General features: G+C 68.0%; 4 protein-coding genes across 4 annotated transcripts; 3 read left to right on the plus strand and 1 right to left on the minus strand.

Moving 5' to 3' along the window:
- Positions 1–375: 375 nt before the first annotated feature.
- On the plus strand, positions 376–3,477 carry CHLNCDRAFT_140686 (hypothetical protein; the record flags this gene model as incomplete). The annotated part of the gene is made up of 11 exons (XM_005850597.1): positions 376–381; positions 559–750; positions 872–921; positions 1,031–1,226; positions 1,383–1,526; positions 1,702–1,859; positions 2,049–2,313; positions 2,501–2,644; positions 2,792–2,939; positions 3,054–3,183; positions 3,372–3,477. The coding sequence occupies 11 exons, from the start codon at positions 376–378 to the stop codon at positions 3,475–3,477; spliced, it is 1,539 nt and encodes a 512-aa protein (XP_005850659.1).
- A 1,308-nt stretch (positions 3,478–4,785) lies between these two features.
- Positions 4,786–8,688, plus strand: CHLNCDRAFT_140687 (hypothetical protein; the record flags this gene model as incomplete). Its single annotated transcript, XM_005850598.1, has 10 exons — positions 4,786–4,856; positions 5,068–5,204; positions 5,507–5,589; positions 5,885–5,978; positions 6,143–6,245; positions 6,478–6,576; positions 6,752–7,587; positions 7,827–7,931; positions 8,155–8,294; positions 8,497–8,688. 10 exons carry the CDS (start codon positions 4,786–4,788, stop codon positions 8,686–8,688), a joined length of 1,860 nt encoding a protein of 619 aa, XP_005850660.1.
- Positions 8,689–10,386: 1,698 nt separating this feature from the next.
- CHLNCDRAFT_50349 (hypothetical protein) lies at positions 10,387–11,611 on the plus strand (the record flags this gene model as incomplete). Its single annotated transcript, XM_005850599.1, has 3 exons — positions 10,387–10,675; positions 10,909–11,149; positions 11,425–11,611. The coding sequence occupies 3 exons, from the start codon at positions 10,387–10,389 to the stop codon at positions 11,609–11,611; spliced, it is 717 nt and encodes a 238-aa protein (XP_005850661.1).
- Positions 11,612–14,521: 2,910 nt separating this feature from the next.
- Positions 14,522–18,961, minus strand: CHLNCDRAFT_29855 (hypothetical protein). Its single transcript, XM_005850880.1, has 15 exons — positions 18,822–18,961; positions 18,593–18,685; positions 18,354–18,462; positions 18,082–18,157; positions 17,709–17,913; positions 17,422–17,578; positions 17,038–17,130; positions 16,780–16,864; positions 16,475–16,599; positions 16,129–16,281; positions 15,847–15,942; positions 15,592–15,681; positions 15,365–15,436; positions 15,101–15,217; positions 14,522–14,940 (listed from the first exon to the last, which is right to left on the minus strand). Exons 1-15 carry the CDS (start codon positions 18,944–18,946, stop codon positions 14,770–14,772), a joined length of 1,767 nt encoding a protein of 588 aa, XP_005850942.1. The 5' UTR covers positions 18,947–18,961; the 3' UTR covers positions 14,522–14,769.
- Positions 18,962–19,558: the final 597 nt, after the last annotated feature.

Raw genomic sequence — 19,558 nt, forward strand, 5'->3', positions numbered from 1 at the left:
CAGACTTGTACAATGCGGCGCAGCTTGGCTTCCGCAGGGCGACTGCTGTGGCAGGCAGCACGGCAGGCGCAAGAGCCGACTCCCGCTGGCGCCACAGCGGCCTTGGTGCAACGGCAGTCGCTGCTGTGCAATCTCCCAGCAGCTGCTGCCTACTTGCAGCGTGCGGGCGTCCGCACACACGGCGCGCATAAGCGTCACGCAGCCAAGGCGCACGGGCGGCCCCGTGCCGGACCGCTGCGCCGCGTGCTGGCAGGCGTTGGCAAGGCGGCGGGGGTGGCGGCGGTTGGGCTGCCGCTGGCGGGCATAGGCACCCTGGTGGTGAAGGGCCGGGACGATGCCGATGCAATAGAGATCGTGAACAGCCTGCCTCGCACCATGCGAGTCGTGTGGTGGGGCTCCTGGGCAAGCTATAACGCAAGCACCTCTCCAGCCGTCTCCACCTAGCCCGCTGCCCCACCCTGCTCGCTATTCGGTGTAGGCTCCGTGCCTGCACAGCCTTGGCATGGCACCAGCAGCTGAAAAAACTGCATGTGCTGCTGCGCTGGCACGCTGCTGCAGTACAAGGCGCTCGCGGCACGGTACGCCGCCGACCCCCAGGGCGCCGCCTACCAGCAGGCGCTGGCTGAGCTGCACGAGCACGCTGCCTCCAAGCTGCTGCTGACCATCCAGGCTAATGGAGGCCTCTATATCAAGGCAGGGAGACTGCCAGGCGCCTCGGCGTGGCTCTGCCCCGCGGCCAGATGCCAAGCTGTTTCAACCTTCAACACAAACCAGCACCAAATGCAGGCTGCCTCTGCTCCGTCCATCACGCGATTCCCTGTCTGCCGGCACAAGCCGCCAAGCAGCCCCTGCCTCCTGTCTGCCCATGCAGGCGGGGCAGCTGGCGGTATCCCTCAACGCTGCCCCGCTGCAGTACCGCAAGTGAGCAGCACTGAGGGGCAGGCAGCACCTTTCCTGCCGCAGATGGCATGATGGCCTGCTGCCTGTGCTGGTCGCGAGCCCGCCTGCGCTGGTTGTGTCCTGGCCGCAGGATCCTCGAGGCTCTTCAGGACCGGGTGCCGCCCCGCCCCTTTGAAGACGCCAACCGCGTGCTGCTGCAGGAGCTGGGGGCACCCGCGCAGGAGCTGTTTGCCGAGTTTGAGCCCCTGGCCACGGCAGCCGCCTCGCTGGCGCAGGTGCACAAAGCGCGGATGCACGATGGCGCGCCCGTGGCGGTGAAGGTGCAGGTGGGCAAGGCAGTTGGTGCTTGCGGGCGGGGCGGTCCGGGGCGGGGCGGGCGGGGCAGGGCTGCCTGCTGCTCGCGTGTGCGAGGGCAGGCTGCTGGCAGGCCTGGCGAGAGAGCGAATGGCTGCCGCGCTGCCTTGCTTCCGCTTGCCCTGCAGTACCCCGGCCTGGAGTCTGCTGTGGCTGCTGACCTGGCCACCATGCTGATCCTGTCCGATGCCGGCCACTGGCTGTTCCCCGCCACAAGCTGGCGCTGGCTGTTTGAGGAGCTGCAAAGGCACGCCCGGCTGGGCAGCGGCTCGGTTGCGCATCGCCGTTCCTGCGGCAGGGCATGCACGGGCTTGCCTGCCAAGGGTGTGCTCTGCGACCACGTGCTGACTTTGCCTTGCCTGCCAGCTGGCATGTTGGCCCTCACAGCAGCTGATTGCCCCTTGCTGCCCCTGCCCCTTTGGCCCTTTGGCTGCCACCAACAGGCAGCTGCAGTACGAGCTCGACTTTCGCAACGAGGCCACCAACGCCGCCAGGCTGGCAGAGTGCATGGCGGGGCGTGCAGACGTGGCGATGCCTCGCACCATGCCCCAGCTCTGCTCCTCCAAGGTGCTGACCATGGAGTGGGTGGAAGGCTGCCGAATCACGTGAGGCTGCAGTAGCGGGCCTGCGCTGTGCTGTGCTGTGCTGTGCTGTGCTTCTTGGGTACTGCCCATGCATGCGAATCGGCCCTCCCATCCTGCCTCCAGCTGGGATACGTGTGTGCACACGTGTGTGCTGCCTCCCAGCCTGTTGGCCCATTGCCTGGGCCTGCCTGGGGCTGCCGCTGCCTGCAGGGATGTGGAGTGCCTGATCCAGCAGGGCCTGCGCCCCAGGGATGTGGGCACCCTGCTGCTGGACACCTTTGCGCAGCAGACATACCTGGACGGCTTCACCCACGGTGACCCGCACCCCGGCAACCTGCTCGTGCGCCCGCGCCCCGACCCGCCGTCGCTGCTGGCGTGCCTGCTGCTGGGCGGCGGGCCGCGGCCCCAGCTGGTGTTGCTGGACCACGGCGTGTATGTCACCCTGCCAGACCACCTCCGCCGCCTGTACTGCCAGGTACCAATCAAGCCAGTTGCAGTGCTCCCCCTCCCTTATGCTGTGCTGTGCCCTTGCGATGCCTGCGCGGTGAATTGGATGTGCACGCGCAGCAGAGGCGCGAGGCACGAGGCCCGGGGGCATTAGGGACACCGGTGCCGTGCTGACGTTGCCTTGGCTGCCTGCGGCGCGCCTGCCCCCGCTGCAGCTGTGGTGCGCGATCGCGATGGGCGACATGCACACCGCCCGGCTGGCCGCCACGGAGCTGGCGGGCGAGAAGGGGGGCCGCATCCTGCCCGAAATCCTGCGCCCGCGCAACTGGGCAAAGGTGTCCAAAGAAGAGCGGCAGCGGGTGAGGCAGTGCGCGGCCCCGGCCGCCTGTGCTGTGCCATGCCACTGCGCTGCTTGGGGAGCCGGCAGCCCCGCGGAACCGCAGCCCTGGCAGCTCGCGACAGGCACAGAGGTGGCCGGCTGGTGCATGCTGTGCATGGGCCTGCAGTTGAGGCAGGAGGCGGGCGTTGGCTCCTTTGCTGATCTGGCGGCTGTGCTGACCGAGGCGCCCAAGCCGCTCCTGGACAGCCTGCGGCAGTCGGCGGTGGTGCGCCACTCAGGCAAGCAGCTTGCATGGATGCCGGCGCGCGGGCGCGGTTGCCGCCCGCGAGGTTTACGTATGTGTGGGGGGCAGCACTGCTGCCCGTTGCTGCGTTCACCCCGATTTGGCGGCCAGCGGAGCGCCACCCGCCGTGCCTGCCTGCGTGCAGCCACGCTGCTGGGCGCCACACTGGCCGACCGGCTGCGGGTGAATGCCACCTGGGCGCTGCGAGGCATGCTGGCATCCAAGCCGGGCCAAGGCCCAGCGCAGTTTGTGGGCGGCCTGCAGTCGCGCCTCTCGTGAGTCTGCCCGGCTGCCAGCAGGCTGCCAGCAGGCTGCAGCATGCATGGCAGCAGGAGAGGTTCTGGCTGGTGTGCCAAAGCAGCCCACGTGGTGGGGTTGTCCGGACGGCTTTGGGCCCATCCCCCCCCCCCCACACACACACACACACTGTTGAACTGTGCCTCGTGATGTGGCTGCTGTGCAGGCGCTGGCGGCTGGCACTGCAGGTGGGCCTGCTGCGACTGGCGTTTTGGGTGGCAGCAGTGGTGCAGGATGTGACGGCGCTCGTGCTGCCGCCCTTGGCGGCCTGAGAGGCGAGCGCCTGTTTTGGCATTCTGCGGTGTATCAACAGTATACTTTTCTGCAATTCATTGTTGCTCTGCGCCTACTGTGTTCTGCTCTGCTCAACTGTGCTCAGTCTTTCAGCCCCTGCCCTTCCGTTACCTGTGTACACATCGTGGGCCACGATTCGCGGCATCCAATTTTCCTGGCCTGTGAATTTCAACAGTCGCGCCGCGCGCTCCATCTGCCCCTCTGCTTGTGGGGTAGTGGCTGTGAACTGCACTGGCTGCGGGGCCCTACTTCTGCCCACGCTCGCCGCCAGCTGCTGCCGGCTGTGCCGCCGCCGGAGGGGGAATGCCCCGCGGCGCCCCTCCCTATTCGCTGATGAAGGCCGACAGCAGTATGTCGGCCACGGGGGCTCAGCAGACGGATGCGGACGGATGACACTCGCCCGCCTGTGGTCGTCTGTGGTTCGCTGCAGCAGAGGCTTGGGTTACTGCGATGCGCCGGGGGCCAGCCTGCTGCGTTGGCCAGTCTGTTTGCCAGTCTATTTGCTCATCTGACATTGAAGAGCCCTAGTATGCTGGGATGCGCCTGAAGCACTCCTAAGTCACTGGCTGCATACAGCAGATAATAATGAAGGGAATGATGACGCAAATCACGAATGCAGCGGTGTCTAAATGCATGCGCGCGCCAAAACTTAGTAGAAAGCATCTCTCCTCTCCTTATTGATCGAATTCTGCGGCCTTGCTGTGTAGCCAGCGGCCCGAACCAGGTCCTGAGCGCACCAAGACCCCCAGGTGCGCTGCTGCCGGGCGCGCTGCTGCAGTGGGGCTCCTGGCCCTTCCCTGTGTGGTCCGGAGGGACTGGGCAGGATGGTGGAGTGGATCTGTAGCCGCTTGCCCCCCCTGCAAGAGGGACTGGGCCTGGGCTGCAGGCGCCTGCCCCTGCCACCCCTGCCACCCCCCGGCCGCTGTTAGAGCGTCCCAAAACAGGACAGCTGGCTGCCACAGCCGGGGAGGCGTCCAGGGGAGGCCCAAAACTCAGGGTGGCCCCATTGAGCCCCTGCCCTGCCCTCAGCCGCAAGCTTGTTTGGCTACGTGCAGGGCCCAGCGCGCTGGCAGCAGCGAGACATCCTGGCAACGGCGACGGTGAATAGCAGCGGGGGCTGGCTTGATGGGAGTGAGCAGCGGGAGCTGTCGCCGTTCAGCCCGTCCCCCCGCCGCCCCGCCACCGCCACCTCGCCACGGTCCCCCCTGCCAGCCACCATCCCGGAGCAGGAGGTGGCGGCAGGCATGAGCCAGCACGGCTCCATTTCCTCCAGCAGCCATGAAAGCATGGGAGAGCTGGCCTCGCCGCCAGAGGCAGAGCTGTCAGAGCTGGAGCAGCGCAAGGTGGTGGTGCTAGGGTAAGTGGCCCCGCGACGGCGGCAAAACCGGGCCCGCTGCTCCCGCGGCGGCCTGCACGCATGCCGCCCTGGAAGGGGATGCAGGGGCCGGCGCCGAGCGGCCTGCGCTCGCTGCGGGTCTGCTGCCGCTGCCGCTGCCGCTGCCGCTGCCGCCAACTGCCGGCGGCTCAAGCTTGCGCCCCCCTCCTCGCCACCGCCGCCTGCACTGCAGCGTGCCATGGCAGACAGACGACTCCACCCTGCAGCAGCACTTCTGTCAGTTTGGTGTGGTGGAGGAGGCGCAGATAATGCGGGAGAAGTACACCGGGAAGTCTCGGGGCTTTGGCTTTGTCACATTCCGCAGCACAAGTGAGGAGCAAGTGCTGCACGGGGCGGTGCGGGCAGGTGCTGCACGGGGCGGTGCGGGCTGGTGGCGGCTGGCCTTGCCACACCCGCCGCCACCAGCAGCAGCGGCAGCAGCACGTTGTGCAATGGAGCAGGGAAGAGCCCTGTGCAGCGTGCTGTGGCGAGTCGGCTGCCGTGTGGCGGGCCTCCTAACAACGGCTGGCACATCAGCAGCGGGACCCGTCCCAAATCGCCGGGCATGCCGGCAGCACCATACATGCTTGCACCGCGCCACCCCTGACCCCCACCCCCATCCCTCCTCGCAGCCGACGCGCTCAAGGCGGTGAATGCGGAGCACTGCATCGACGGGCGCAAGTGCGAGGCCAAGTTTGCTCTGCCCGAGGGCAAGGTGGGGTCGGCTCGCACCACCCGCATCTTTGTCGCGCGCATCCCCTCCTCCGTCTCCGACGCCCAGTTCCGCCAATACTTTGAGCAGGCAAGCGGGGCGCCACACGAAGCAGCTTCCTTTTCATCATCACGCCCTGCATGTGCCTTGATGCAGCGCTGCCTCGCGGCGGCCAAGCTGTGGGCAGCGCACGCCGCACCAGGCCCTGCTGCCCGCCTGCCTTGCCATCTCTTGTTCCTGTTCCTCTGCTGGCGGGCTTGATACGCCTGCCCCGCCCCCTGCCTGCTGCGCCCCGCAGTTTGGGATCTGCCAGGACTGCTACATGCCAAAAGACCCCTCCAAGCAGGGCCACCGAGGCATCGGCTTTGTCACCTACAGCAGCCCAGAGTCGGGTGCGGCGCACCGCCACAGCGCCCCTGGCCCCCCCCGCTGCGCGCCGCCGACCCAGCGCAGCCCCAGCCCATCCGCAGCGGCCACCCCCGTGCCTGCCTCCAAGCAGAAGGAGTGACCCCCGTGCCCGCCTCTCTTGCGTGCCCCTGCTCCTTGCTGCTTGCAGTGGAGCTGGTGATGAGCCAGACGCATGTGCTGAACGGCAACGAGATCGCCATTGATCGAGCGACGCCAAAGGAGAAGACCACGCTGCTGCCGGGCAGGCTCAGGTGCGGCAGCTGCCGGCTGGCGGCTGGCATGCGGGGGCCGTGGCCGTCGCCTCCCCTGCAAGCACCTGTTTCAGCTGCCGGTCGGCGTGCTCCCACTTCCTCCACGCAATGCATGCATCCCACCTGGCCTGCCCTGCCCTGGCCCAGCTGCCACCGCAGCCTGCTCTGCCGCCCACTCATTTGTGCCGCCCTTGCCTGCCTGCCCCCCTGGCCCGCCTCCCCCACGCTGCAGCATGAGCCAGCCCAACCTGCAAATGGCCGGCGCCAGCAGCCACGGCGGCTCGCAGTATGGGTTGATGCGCGGCATGAACTCCCCTGCCTCGCCGCCCAGGTGAGCATCATCCCTAGCAGGGCTGGGCGGCGACTGGTCACCAGGCGCCCGCGTTCCTCGCTCCTTGGCGGCTGCGTGGTGCAGAAGGGGAAAAGGGGGCGCCTCCATGTCTTGCTGGCGCCATAGCCAGCCCACCAACCAACCCCTGCCTGCGCCCGCCTGCTCTCCCGTGCAGCTTGAGCAACGGGCTGCTGCTGGGGATGAGCGGGCGCCAGATGAGCCACCCCGCGCTGCCCATGGGCGGCGGCTCCGGGCTGCTGGCGGGGTCGCCGGGGCAGCACATGCACCTGCTGCAGGGCAACGGCAGCTCGCACGGAGGCGGCAGCTACCACGGCGGCGGCGGCGGCGGTGGGTACCACAGCAGCCAGCCGATGCCCGCAGGCGGCAGCTACCACAGCGCGCAGCCCGCCAGCGGCAGCTATCATGGCGGGCAGGCGGCTAGCGGCAGCTACGGCGGGCAAGCGGCCGCCGGCAGCTACGGCGGGCAGGCCGCGGGCAGCTACGGCGGCCAGGCGGCTAGCGGCAGCTACCACGGCGGTCACCAGTTTGGCGGCGCGGGGATGAGCAGCGGCGACGGCTCCTACCACGGCGGCCAGGCCAGCAGCGGCAGCTACAGCACCAGCCTGCCCAGCGTCAACTCCTTCGGCTCTGCGGGCATGAACATCAGCCTGCTGGCCCAGGCGCAGGCGGCGGCGCTGCAGCAGCAGCTGAGCACTAGCGCGGGGCAGAGCCTGCTGGACAGCAGCAGCCCCTCACAGCTCATCAGCCTGCTCAGCGCCAACTCGGCGGCCGCCGCCGCCGGCGGCGCCGGCATGGGCCGCTACGGCAGCGGCGGGCAGCCCGGCGGCGGCGGCGGCGCCGCCTCCTCGCAGAGCGACCTGGCCAGCCTGCTGGGCCAGTCGCAGGAGCAGTGCGTGCACGGCGGCTGGCTGCGCAGCACGCTGCCCAGCGCGGCGCCCACCATGAGCAGCAGCAACAGCGGTTCGCTGGGGCCGGCGTCGGCACGCGCGGGTGAGGGAGGCGTGCCACCCCGCTGCGCGCCCCGCTGCTGCCAGCCTCCCGTCCTTCCCTCTCCATCCTGCTCTCCTGCCCACCTGCTGTCCTGCCCACCTCCACGCGCTCCCTACCTGCCATCCACCCCCACTTCTGCCCTTCCACCACCGCACTATGGCTACCTTTCGCCACCCCAGCCACCCACGGGTCCACGCTGACCAGCTGCTCACCCGCCCCCCGCACCCCGCACCCTGCAGGCCCCCGCATCTTCATTGGCAAGCTGAACAAGGACACGAGCGAGCAGGACGTGAAGGACCATTTCATGCGCTTCGGCTTCGTGCTGGACGTGTACCTGCCGCGCGGTGGGCAGCTGCCAGGAAGCTGCCGGGACGCTGCCGCCGCCGGGGGCAGCCCCCGCACGCGCCCGCGCCCGCGTGGCGCCTGCCGCGCTCCTGCCCCGGGGCCTGCCCTCTGCTGCCCGCTGGCTGGGCCGGCGCCTGCACCTCCCCGGCCTGGGAGCAGCGTGCTGACGCGCTCTTGGCTCGCCGGCCCCGCCCTCCACCCCCCCGCTTTGCCGCCCTGCAGACAAGAACAACAAGCGGGAGCACCGTGGCTTTGGGTTTGTGACGTTTGAGACTGAGGCTGCCATCCAGCGTGTGGTGGCGCACGGCCCTCACCACATCAAGGGCTCCATCGTGGCCATCGACTCCGCGGTACCACGCCAGGTGGGCACGCGGCGCTGAGTTGGCGGGCTGAGCTGGCGCCAGCCGGCCTGGAGGTGCAGCACGCCCTTCTGGCGGCCTTGCGGCGCAGCAGGGATCCTGCCTGGCGGCAGGTGGCATGCATGACCATCGTCCCGGCCTGCTGTGCTGCGGCACAGTGACAGCCGACATGGCGCGCCGCTGATCTGCCTATCTGCTGGTGCAGGAGGAGGTGGTACTGGCGATTGACGGGCACACCGGGCTGGCCGCGGGCCCCGCGCTGACGGGCGCCGACCGCGACACTGCCGACGCCATCCACGCCATGGAGGTGCTGAGCCTGGAGGGCAGCGGGCGGGGCCGCGCCCTGCTGAGGCCCCCGCTGTCCGCCGGCGGCGCGGGCGTGGCGCAGCCGTACTGAGGCGGCCCCGCCGCCACGCCGCTGCCGCCCCCGAGGCGGGCCCCGGCGCTCGATTGTTTGCGGGGAGGTTGTGTGGTGCGCGCGCGGGCACGCGCTGGGCAGCTGCCGGCAGCCCCGGAGCTGCCAAGCTGCTGCCCCCCACTCCCCCACCACCTCCCGCGAGCCGCCTGGCTCCCGCCCATCCTCGTCCGGACTGCGTCGCGCCTCCTGCCTCGCTGACCACTTGGCCTCCGGCCACACCTGAGCCTCGCCTCTCCCTCCCCCCCCACGCCCATTTGCTTGCTAGCTGCTCCCACCCAGTTCAGCTGTTTTTCCGAGGGGGCGGGCAGAGTGCTGCCCGCCGCCTCGTCTGCCTCCCAGAGATGCGCCGCACTCCGCTCCAACACACAGCTGGTCCTGTTGCCTGCCCCGAGTTACTGCTGCCCCGCCCAATTCTTCCGCGATGTTTTTTCACAACGTTGCTAGACCGCATTCGACCCACTCAACCCTCGAGCACTTGACCCCCTCTGGCACACCAGCCTCCCCTCTCACCTCCCTCCCTCGCCCAATCCCCAACAATCCTAAGAAGCAGCCAGCAGCGTCCGGCGCCCCGCTCCCGCCTCCCCCTCCTCTCTCCCTGCTGGGGGCGCAACCCTTTGCGTGGCCTGACCGCTCCTGCGATATTCCTTACCCCACGTTTAGTGAGAGATTTGACCCCCCAGCGCCCGGCGTGGAGCGCTCACAGAGCTGCCCTGGTCTGGCTAGCGCACACCCCGCCGACGGCCCCAGTGCCTCACGTGCGCAGAGCTTCACCACACTTCACACACACCACCACCTCCGTCTGCTCCTATTCCTTTCGCGCGAGTTGCTCCCCTCTGCGTTGCTGATACGAAACCATCAGCCTGCGGCATGTTTGAAAGCCGCTGCCCCGCCCCTAGCGCTGCACACTATTTCGTCTTGCGTCTGCTCCCCTGCCCCGCGCCTGTACCAACAGACCCCCTCCTGTGCCCATGGTGTGTACTACCCCACAATGGCGTGAGCCCCCGCATGCGCCCGCATTCATTCGTAGCGCGTGTTCGCCCCCATCCGCACTGTCCCCACTCCACACTTTTAACCCTCTGCACTGTGCCGCCTGGCGCTCCCCAGTTCCTTGGGTGCCCTTGACCCCGCCCCGTGAGCTGACCGCATGCCAAGTTGCTGCCTATCGCCTTGAAGAATTGATTTGTGTGTGCGTGTAACTGGAGTAGAAGCCACTGAGCCACTGAGCGCAGAAGAGGCGTGGCTGTCGGGACCTGCCGGCGCGACGGGGGCCATGCATCGCGCCTGGCAGATGTGCATAATGTGCGTGGTTGCTGACCTTGGTTACATGAAATGCAGGGCAGCCAATGCAGGGCAGGTGGTGGGAGAGGTGTCCCTGGCCCATGTGCTGCCGCCGCGCTATCATCATTCCAGCGGGTGTCCTGGAGGTGGTGAAGTACACCTGGGTCGCTCCAGCCTCCCTCTTCCGCGATCAGATCAGGTCGCGGCCTCCAAGCAACATCAGGGCCAGAAAGGCCCCCCCACGACTACCACCCGCCCAGTGAACCCCTGGCACGCGCGTGGGGCCACTTGCGACAGTACCCCGCTTGCAAGGGCAACGGAGGCCCGTTTCACTCTCCCTGCAGATAGCCAGCGACAAGCCGTGGCTTGGTGGAGCACGGTTGCTGCAAAGCCGCCCCCATGGAAAACTCGGCCAACGACGCAGCGGCGGCGCCCGCCGCTGCCCAAAACCAGGAGGCTGCCCAGCAGAGTGAAGATGCCGGCGTGCAGACTGGCGCGGGCAGCGACAGCGTGGGCGGCGCCTCCACTGCCGGCGGCAGCACCACAATGGCTCGCAAGAGCGCCTGGGGCAGCGCAAAGACCGTGCTGGTGGGCGTCAAGGCTGCCGGCAGGTTCCAGACGCTGCGGGACCTCATAGGTGACGACGCATACATTGAGGAGTCGCGGCTGAAGATGATGAAAGCGCTGGGTGAGAGGCGGCGCCCCCCGGTGGCGCTGCGCCAGTGCAGGCAGCCGCAGCATAGAGTGGTGCAGGCTGAACGGCGGGGCATGGGTGGCGCATGGCCGCTCTCTTGTAGTGTAGGTCACGTCGTTGCGCCCGACAGGCAGCAGGCGGCAGGCCCGCTCCAGCCCTGCCTGCTGACGCACCGCTCGCCCTGGCGCTCCCCCCTCCCCGGCCCTCCCTCTCCACCTGCCGCGCAGGCGAGGGCGCGTTTGCCAAGGTGCAGCAAGCGGAGCTGATGCCCGCGGCGGCGAGCGCGGCCAGCGCCGCCGCGGGCGGCGGCGGCGGCGGCGGCGGCAGCGACATGCTGGCCCGCCAGTCCATCGACGGCCGGCCGCGCATCGTGGCTGTCAAGATCCTGCGCCAGGAGCTGCTGGTAGATCCGGAGCAGGTGCAGCTGTTCCTCAAAGAGGTGTCGCTGCTGCGCAAGCTGCGGCACAGGTGCGGGAGGAGCGGGGCGTGCCGGTGGCGGTGCGGGGCGGGCGGGCGGGGCGGGCGGTGTGGTGGTGTGGTGTGGTGGCTTGCTGGCACGGGTGGGATGGGGCGCTGAGCCCACACGTTTGGAGCCAGCAGCCAGCAGTGGGGCAGAGCAGCGGCGAGGCGGCGCTGGGTGTAGCATGTGTGCTGGCCGGCGTGGCATGCGAGGCGTGCCGCCGGCATGCGCCCCGTGGGCGCGTGCTCACACCGGCGCGAGATGACCCCGCCTTTGTCTGCAGGCACATTGTGAGGTTTGTGGGGTGCAGCTGGGACAGCAGCCTGGCGGAGGAGTCGGCCAAGGGCACGATGCCCCAGGAGATGTACTGCACTCGTACCGCCGTACTACGTGCAGGAGTTCTGTGCGTACCGCAGCTGTACTGCACTCGTACCGCCCAAACCAGCTCCCCTCCCCCGCCTTGTGGATGATGCGCTCTCGCCCCGAGCACACGCCGGCCTGCTTGCGGCCTGCCTGTCGGCCTGTGTTGCGGCACGTGCTGACGCAGTCCTGGCACGGGCCGCCCTGCGCTGCGCATGCATGCAGGCGCTGGTGGCAGCCTGGGCGACCTTGTGCGGAAGCAGATGGTGAATCCATTCAAGAAGCTGTACACGTGAGGGGGCGGGGGGAAATGATGCCAGGCAGGGGGAATGATGCCGGCTCGCCCGGCGGGGGGCTGCTGGGAGCTGCCAGCAGCGGCTCACAGCTGGCCCGACCAGCCTGTCTGCCAGCCCGCTCAGCCCAGCAGCCTGGCTGCCCCGCCCCTAGCGCTGCCACCAAACGCTCCACCTCCCGCTGCCCGCCCCACCCCGCCCCAACCCACCCCGAACCCACCCCGCCCGCAGCGACATGGACGCGCTGCGCTGGTGCAAGCACATTGCTCTGGCGCTGCAGTACCTTCATGAGGCCCGCCCCGTGGTCATCCACCGCGACCTGAAGCTGGAGAATGTGATGGTGACGAGCGAGGCGACGTCGGAAGCCGAGGTGAAGCTGGGCGACTTTGGGCTGGCCCGCCTGACGCCGCCGGCGGAGAAGGAGAAGATGGAGCGCCTGTGAGTGGCTGCGGGGCGGGAGAGATGAGTGGTGTGGTGTGGTGTGGTGTGGTGTGGTGCGGTGTGGTGCGGTGTGTGTGCTTGGTGGTGGAGAGGTGATGGAGGTGGGGAGGGGTGCTGGGTAGGTTGGCGTGTTCCAGAGGGTGGGGAGAGAGTGGTTGATGCGTGGGGCGACGGGCAGCACCTGCGGGCGGCAGCACCAGCTGCTGAGCCCTCGCCCCCACCCCGCCTCGTCCCTGCTGCGATGCCGCCGCCGCCGCCTGCAGTACGCGCATGCTGTCGCAGCCGCGCAAGGACTGGAGCACCGACACCCTTGGCGGGCGGTCGAGCGGCAAGAATGTGGAGAAGATGCTTGACCGCATGCTGACCAACACCACAGGTGGGCAGCCGCAGGGCCGGCGTGGGCGGCCGCGGCGGCGCCGCCAGCGGGCAGCCCACCCTCTCCGCTTCTGCCTGGGGCGCTCCGCTCAGCGCCCGCCGCCATGCAGGCTGCCGCTCTTTGCCGTGCCTCGCCCGAGCGCCTGCACGCGCCCTGCCTGCCGCAGTGCGCTCCGAGCGGTCCATCCGCACCTCCAACATGTCCGCCACGCCCTCCATCCTCTCCTCCTCCACCACATGGGCCGAGGTGTCGCACCGCGCGCTCACCGGCAAGACCGGCAGCTTTGGGTACATGGCGCCAGAGGTGAGAGGTGGGGGGGGAGGGACAGCAGCCCGGGGGCCGGAGGAAAGGGGTGTCAAGTGCGCAGCGGGGCGCCCCGGCAGCGCTGCGGCACAGCAGAACGGGGGCGATTCGTCGGCGCCTCGGCTCCCCGTCGCTGCTCCCTGCTGCTGCTGCTGCTGCCGACCGTCGTGCCGCCCCGCTCGCCGCCACCACCTGTCACACACACGCACGTTGCAGCCAACCATTGGCACGCTTCCCACGCACACACATGCACGCACCGAGCGCACACGCCCAAGCCCTGGCGTGCGCCCTCCCGCCCGTACCGCCCCGCAGGTGTCGCGCAACCAGCAGTACGATGCGCAGGCCGACATCTTCTCCCTGGGCATGTGCATGTACAACCTGTTCAACCGCACCATCCCCACCGTCCAGATCCTGCTCAACGGCGACGAGTCGCACCTGGAGCTGTATGCGGCCAAGGTGGGAGGATGGCGGGGCGACGCCAGGGTGGTGGCGGGGTGGCCGGGCAGGCTGCGAGGAATGCTGTGGCCGCGGCTGGCGGGCTGTTGGGCTGGGCAGCTGAGGCTGGGCAGCTGTGGCTGGCGGGGTGGTTGGGTGGGTGGATGCATGGCCCGTGCTTGATGGGCCGAGGCTGCACAGGCCCTGGATGCGCACCTTGCTGGCCGCTGCCCTATGTTGCACCAGGCATGCACTCAAGGTCTACCCGCGCCGCCCCCAATGCCCGCAGGTGGCCGACGGCTACCGGCCGCCCATGCTGGCCACGGTCCCTCCGTCTGTACAAGATGCCATCAATGCGTGCTGGAAGGGGAGCGCGCAGCTGAGGCCCACCGCGCGGGCGGTGGTTGAGATGCTGGAGGCGATTGAGGCGTCAGGTGGGTGCGGGCGCTGTGCAGGGGCCAAGCGCAGGGCATTCTCGGCACGCTCGCCGTGGTTGGCTGGCTGTGCTTTGCGTGCTGGCTGGCCAGCCATCGAACGCCCCTGCACTGACACCATGCCTGGCTGGTCTGTTGTGCATTTGCTGCAGGAGAGATCAAGGCAAACGCTGCTCAGAGCAAGGCTGCTGGAGGGTGCAGCTGCACTGTGATGTGATCTATGCGACCATCTGACTTGAGGAGGCAGTGGGTTAGCCCGTGCCGTGGGCAGCAGTGCCGCGTGGCATGTGCGTGCGGGTAGGCCTCTGCACTCCTCCAGCAGCAGAGGCGGCCTGCTGTCTCCACCTTTTTGCCAGCAGGGCTGTTGAGGCTGTTGATGGATCCCCGGCTGTTAGGTTGGTCTCTTGCTGGTTGTCGTTCGTCGCATGTCACCATCGGTTCCCGTCCATCGTCCATTAGGGCCACCCGTCTCTTTCGTTTCATCATCCTGGGCTCACCCGTCTCTTGTCCTCCACCACACTGCCTTGAATGCCTTTCCCACCCCGTGACTTCTCTGCGAGAATTGTGTTAATTTTTGCTCCTTGCCGTTATCAACATTGCTGCTGTGTGCTGACGAACGTGGCAGAGGGATGGCGCTGTGCTGGCGCCAAAACATCCCTCTTGACCGGCGCTGCCATCCTGTTTTTTTGCCCTACCCTCCACCCCAGACTGCAAGGTTGAAAGTGTGCACAGGCAGAGCCTGGCTCCTAACATGTGCCTAATGCAACAACAATCCATGTGAAATGTGGCAATGCAACGCAATTCTACCGTCGCTAGCAATGCTGGCCTGATGACAGGCCGGCGCAAGAATAATGGGAAATGAGAGCCAGTGCATCAACACTATATGGTTCTGCCGCTAGTGGGGACTTGCCAACATGCTGGGCGCGCTGGCAGCCTCGCTGTCCGCCCGGAACATGCGCTGCATGCATCATGAACCCGGCCTGTGCTCAGCGCGGCCCCGCCGCCCGGCTCTTCATGCTCTCGTACAGCCCATCCACAACGCCGCTGTACCTCTTGAGCAGCTGCTGGCGCCGCAGCTCAAAGGTGGGCGTCAGCAGGTCGTTTGCCACGCTGAAGGGCTCCTCCTCCACGTGGATCGCCTTGGGGAGCTCAAAGGCCTTCGGGAAGGAAAGGGCAGAGGGCTCGGTGGGGCGGGCGAGAACAGGCAAAGGGTTGGATGCCAGCCAGCAGGCTTGGCAGGCTATTCGAGCATGTCTCTGCTACGGTAAGCCATAGCAGAGACCTTAGCCCTCCCTGGCTCCTGCATTCCGAGCCCACCTTGAGGCCGCCCTTCCTGCCGACTGCCTCCAGCTCGTGCTGCAGCATGCGCCTGACCTGGCTGTCCCGGCACAGGTCGCAGTAGGCGCCCTCAATGCCCTGCTCCCGCGCCCACGCCTACACGCAAGGTGCCAGCGCCAAGCACGCACAGCTTAGAACACACGGCCCAGCAGGCCGCTGTGATCGTGCTTCATGGCAGCCTGCCATGCTGGGATGTCTCAAATCGCAGGGAGGGCGCATGGGCGCCAGCTGGCGACAGCTCACCTCCAGCCTCCGGCGCGCGGGCACCACCACCGCAACCAGGCAGCTCTCATAGTGCGAGCCGTGCACCCAGACCTGCGGGGGTGGGGGGCAGGCAGGCGCGCAGGCAGAGTGCTGGATGCTGCCTCCACCGTGTGGCACAGTCAGCAGCGTGGTCTGGTGGAGTGGCCAGGCTGCTGCAGCTGCGTGGAGCAGGGCAGCCTGGCAGCAGCGCCAGCAGCAGCGCCCACCTGGCCCACCAGTTCGCTATCCTCCAGCACGCCCTCTATCTTCTCCACAGCAATGTACTCCCCCTGGCTCAGCTTGAACAGGTTCTTCTTCTGCGGCAGGGCAGAGGGCGGCCCAGGCTGACGGCGCGGCGGGGCAAGGCAGGGAAGAGCGCGGCACGGCACCCCTCGCACTCCAATAAGGCGCTGCCGCACCTACCATCCATCCACCCACCCACCCACCCACCCATCCAGGCACCCATGGCAACCCCAGCTCACCCGGTCAATGATGCGCAGCGCGCCGCCAGGGGTCACCTCCCCCACATCGCCCGTGTGGAACCAGCCCTCTGCATCCACCGCCTTTCGCGTCTCGTCCTGCACACCCACGCACATCCGCGCTACGAACTGGGCAACCGTCGAGCATGGGCGGCCAGGCCCCAGCGTGCCGCTCTGCCGCCTCGGCAGCTTCCGGCTCATGCCAGCAAGGAGCAGCACAGCACAGCATACATCCCATCAACGGCACGACGCGGGTCACAACACGGCGCAGTACTCAGACCTCACCTCATCCTTGTGGTACCCGACAAAGACGCCCTCACCCCGCACCAGCACCTCCCCGCGCGGCGGAATCCCCAGAGGGTCACACTCCATGTCAGGCACCGCCTCCAGGCGCAGCTCATAGGCGGGCTGAGGCGGGCCCACGGTGTACAGCTGGTCCTGTATGTGTTGAGTAGCAGGCGGGGCAGGGCAGTCAGGCAGGTGCGGCGGGCTGGCGGGCGGGTGCAATGCGTGCCGAAGGCAGCTGGGGCGGGGCAGGCGAGCAGAGCAAAGGCAGCGGCTCGGCAGCAGCGGCCTGGGGCCGCTGCCGGCGCGCTCGCCTCTGCCGTGCACCCCTCCTTCTGTGTCTCACCGGCCGGTCGGGGTCGCTCACAAAGGTGGCGCCGCACGTCTCCGTCAGCCCATAGCCCTGCACAAACTTGGCGCAGCCGCACACCCGCATGAACTCCTCCACATGCCTGGCCAGCGGCGCGCCGCCTGCACAGGCAGCCAGCCGCGGGGTGGCAAGGACGTCAGCGGAGGCAGCTGCTGTTTCGAGTAGGGGTTTCAGCCGCCTGCCTGGCTGGCTGGCTGGCTGGCTGGCTGGCTGGCTGGCTGGCTGACCCTTGGGCGTGTAGGCCGGTTCCCGCATGCAGCTGGGTAGCGCGTGCGGCCGACCTGAGGAGATGAGCTTGATCTGGTCTCCCAGCATGCCCCTGCTTATGTCCCTGAACACAAGCCTGTCAAACACCGCCGACGCCAGCTGCAGGAGGGGCAGCGCATCGGGGCAGGGCAGTGTGGTTGGCAGGCGAGCGCCAGGGGCCGCAGGCTGACCCAGGCATGGCTGTACCCTGCCGTCAAGAGGGGCAGTGCATGGTCGGTGGCGCCAGCAAAGGCATGAGGACCCCAGGCCCGCGCCACCAGCTGCCCGCCTACCTTGTCCCAGGGCGCTCCCGCCTTGAGAGCGGCCAGCTTGAGGTTGAATGCTGTGTGGAACAGCGCTTGCTGTGCCTTGCCAGCCTTGCTGATCTGCGGGGCCATGGCAGGGCGGGAGGCCAGCGGGCACGCCCGCCAGGTCAGCACACAAGGCAGCCACACACGGCACGACAACACCAGCTCGTGGCCTTGGCAATGCAGGGAGCACAGCGTCCCTCTGCCAGCCACACACACACACGCACACACACACACACACACACACGCACACACACACGCATACACACACGCACATACGGGCAGCCACCATGCCCCAGGTCTGCTCACGCGGCGTATCATACCCGGGTGACTGCTACGCCTGGGACCATGCACAAGTGTGCTGCCTACCTTGTCCAGTGTGGTGGCCTCAAAGCGCTGAAACACGCGCGGCACCGAGCAGAAGATGGCGGGCTGGCTGGCGCGGATGTCGGCGGGCAGCCCCTTGGCCTCCCCGCTCCAGTAGGCAATGCAGGCGCCCATGCTCAGAAACGCCTCCTCCACGCACCTGCAGCAGAGGCGTGGCCGAGATCGGCTTGGTTGCCACAGCCGCGCAGCCACACACATGCCGCAGCCGCGCAGCCACACACATGCACAGCCACGGTAACAGCCAGGCACATACGTGACGGCCGCCGGACCTGCCATAGATGTGTGCCAGGGGAAGGAAGGACAGGTATCTGTCGCCGTGGTCCCTGCCAATATCCAGCCCCACGCAGCCCATCCAGTGGGCCAGCGAGGCGACGGCGGTGGCCAGCGTGCGGTGGGTGAGCAGCACGCCCTTGGGCACCCCCGTTGTACCGCTGGTGTACATGATGGTGCAGATGTCGTCGCTGCTGGGGGGTGCTGCACCAGGCAGGCAGGCAGGCGGGGGAGTGGCAACGGAGGTGGTGTGCAGTTGGGGGTGACGTGCATGCGTCTGTGTGTGGGGAGCAGGCGCCTCATGACTCAGCCGTGTCGCCACATTCGGCCATCGCGGCTGCGGGGGCGAGGGGTGCCTCATGCTAGGCTGACCTGGCGGCGAGGGGTGCTCCCTGCCCAGCTCCGCAAACTCTTGGAAGCGATGCACCCGCACCCCACAGGCGCGGATCTCCTGCAGGTGGCAGTACAGATCCAGGTTACCTGGCAGGAGGAGGATCCACCCACACAGGGGAGCAGGCTGAACACACGGCGGCCGTGGCAGCACGATTGGCGGCAAAACCAGATGGGTAGACCGCCAGCAGCTTCCCCCTGCTCACCTCTGCTGCGGCTGCGGACGCTGCGCCCTCCAGCGGGCCCCACACCACCACGTCCCTCACTTGCACCGGCAGCACCACCTCCCCTAGCGCCCGGGCCAGCACCGCCAGCTTGCCGGCAGCCACAAACACGATGGTGGACTCTGCAGCGGCGCGGGGCCTCTTGATATGTTGGTGGCCTTGGCAAACAGACCTCCTCCTCCTATCCTCCTGGACAGCCTCCTCCTATCCTAACCACAGCATGTGCACAGCACAGCACAGCACAGCATAGCACAGCATGCGCATAACACAGCACAGTGCAGCGTAGCGTACCGCTGTGCTCGATGATGTACTCCACGCTGTGGTCTCCCAGCACATCGTACAGCGGCACGCAGTACACAGTGCTGCGGTTGCAGGCCTGCAGGCAGCGCCCAGGGTGAGAGCGGGCATAGGGAACGGCAGGACAGAGGCAAGCTGGAATCACACGCTCCCAGCCATGTACAGCCTCTTCAAACCCATGCGTGCACAGCTGGCTGACACTGTGTGCCACGGTTCCCTGCCTGGAGGGCAATCATCAGCTCAGGCGAGTTGGCTCCAAACATGGCGGCGCGCCCGTGAGGGGCCACACCCACATGCGCCATGGCCCCCGCCACCGCATCCACCATCTCCCCCGCCTCCTGCACCTCGGACGGGGGAGGGGGGCGGGCACCCCCTTGCCGGTCAGGGTGGCTGGCACCCCAGCAGGCCGTCGTGCACATCACAAGCATGGCCGTTCCTGGTTGATCCTGTGCTGTGCTAGCTGTGGGGCAGCTGCCCAGCACTGTTGCCCATGGTCCTGGTACTGCAAAGGCACCCTTGCCTGGAAGCTCATGTACTCGTAGCTGGCGCCCACGCGGCGCCCGATGCAGGGGCGGCCGCCGTAGCGCCCCACGGCGACGGCCCAGTTGTCCCACAGCGTCCTGCCGGCGGCGGCGGCGGCGGGGGAGGCGTAGGGCGACCTGCGGCAGCGAGACGGTTACGGCAGCATCGGCAGTGCTCCAGGAAACGCCCGAGGGAATTGCATGGGCGTCCGGTAGGGGGCGGGCACGTGACTGGGCACGGGCGGCCCGGACCTAATCACCGGTCCAGCAGCAGCGTGCGGCTCGGGCAGCTTGGCTGCACCCAGCGGAAACCAATTCAAGGGAGTGAGCAGCACGGCAGTGAAGGCAGCGACACCACCACACACTCGTGCAGCAGGCCTGGCACAGGGTTTGGCAGCCGAGGAGCGTGCGGCGGAC

The sequence above is a fragment of the Chlorella variabilis genome (genome assembly GCF_000147415.1).
Source record: "Chlorella variabilis unplaced genomic scaffold CHLNCscaffold_3, whole genome shotgun sequence".
Lineage (NCBI taxonomy): Eukaryota > Viridiplantae > Chlorophyta > Trebouxiophyceae > Chlorellales > Chlorellaceae > Chlorella > Chlorella variabilis.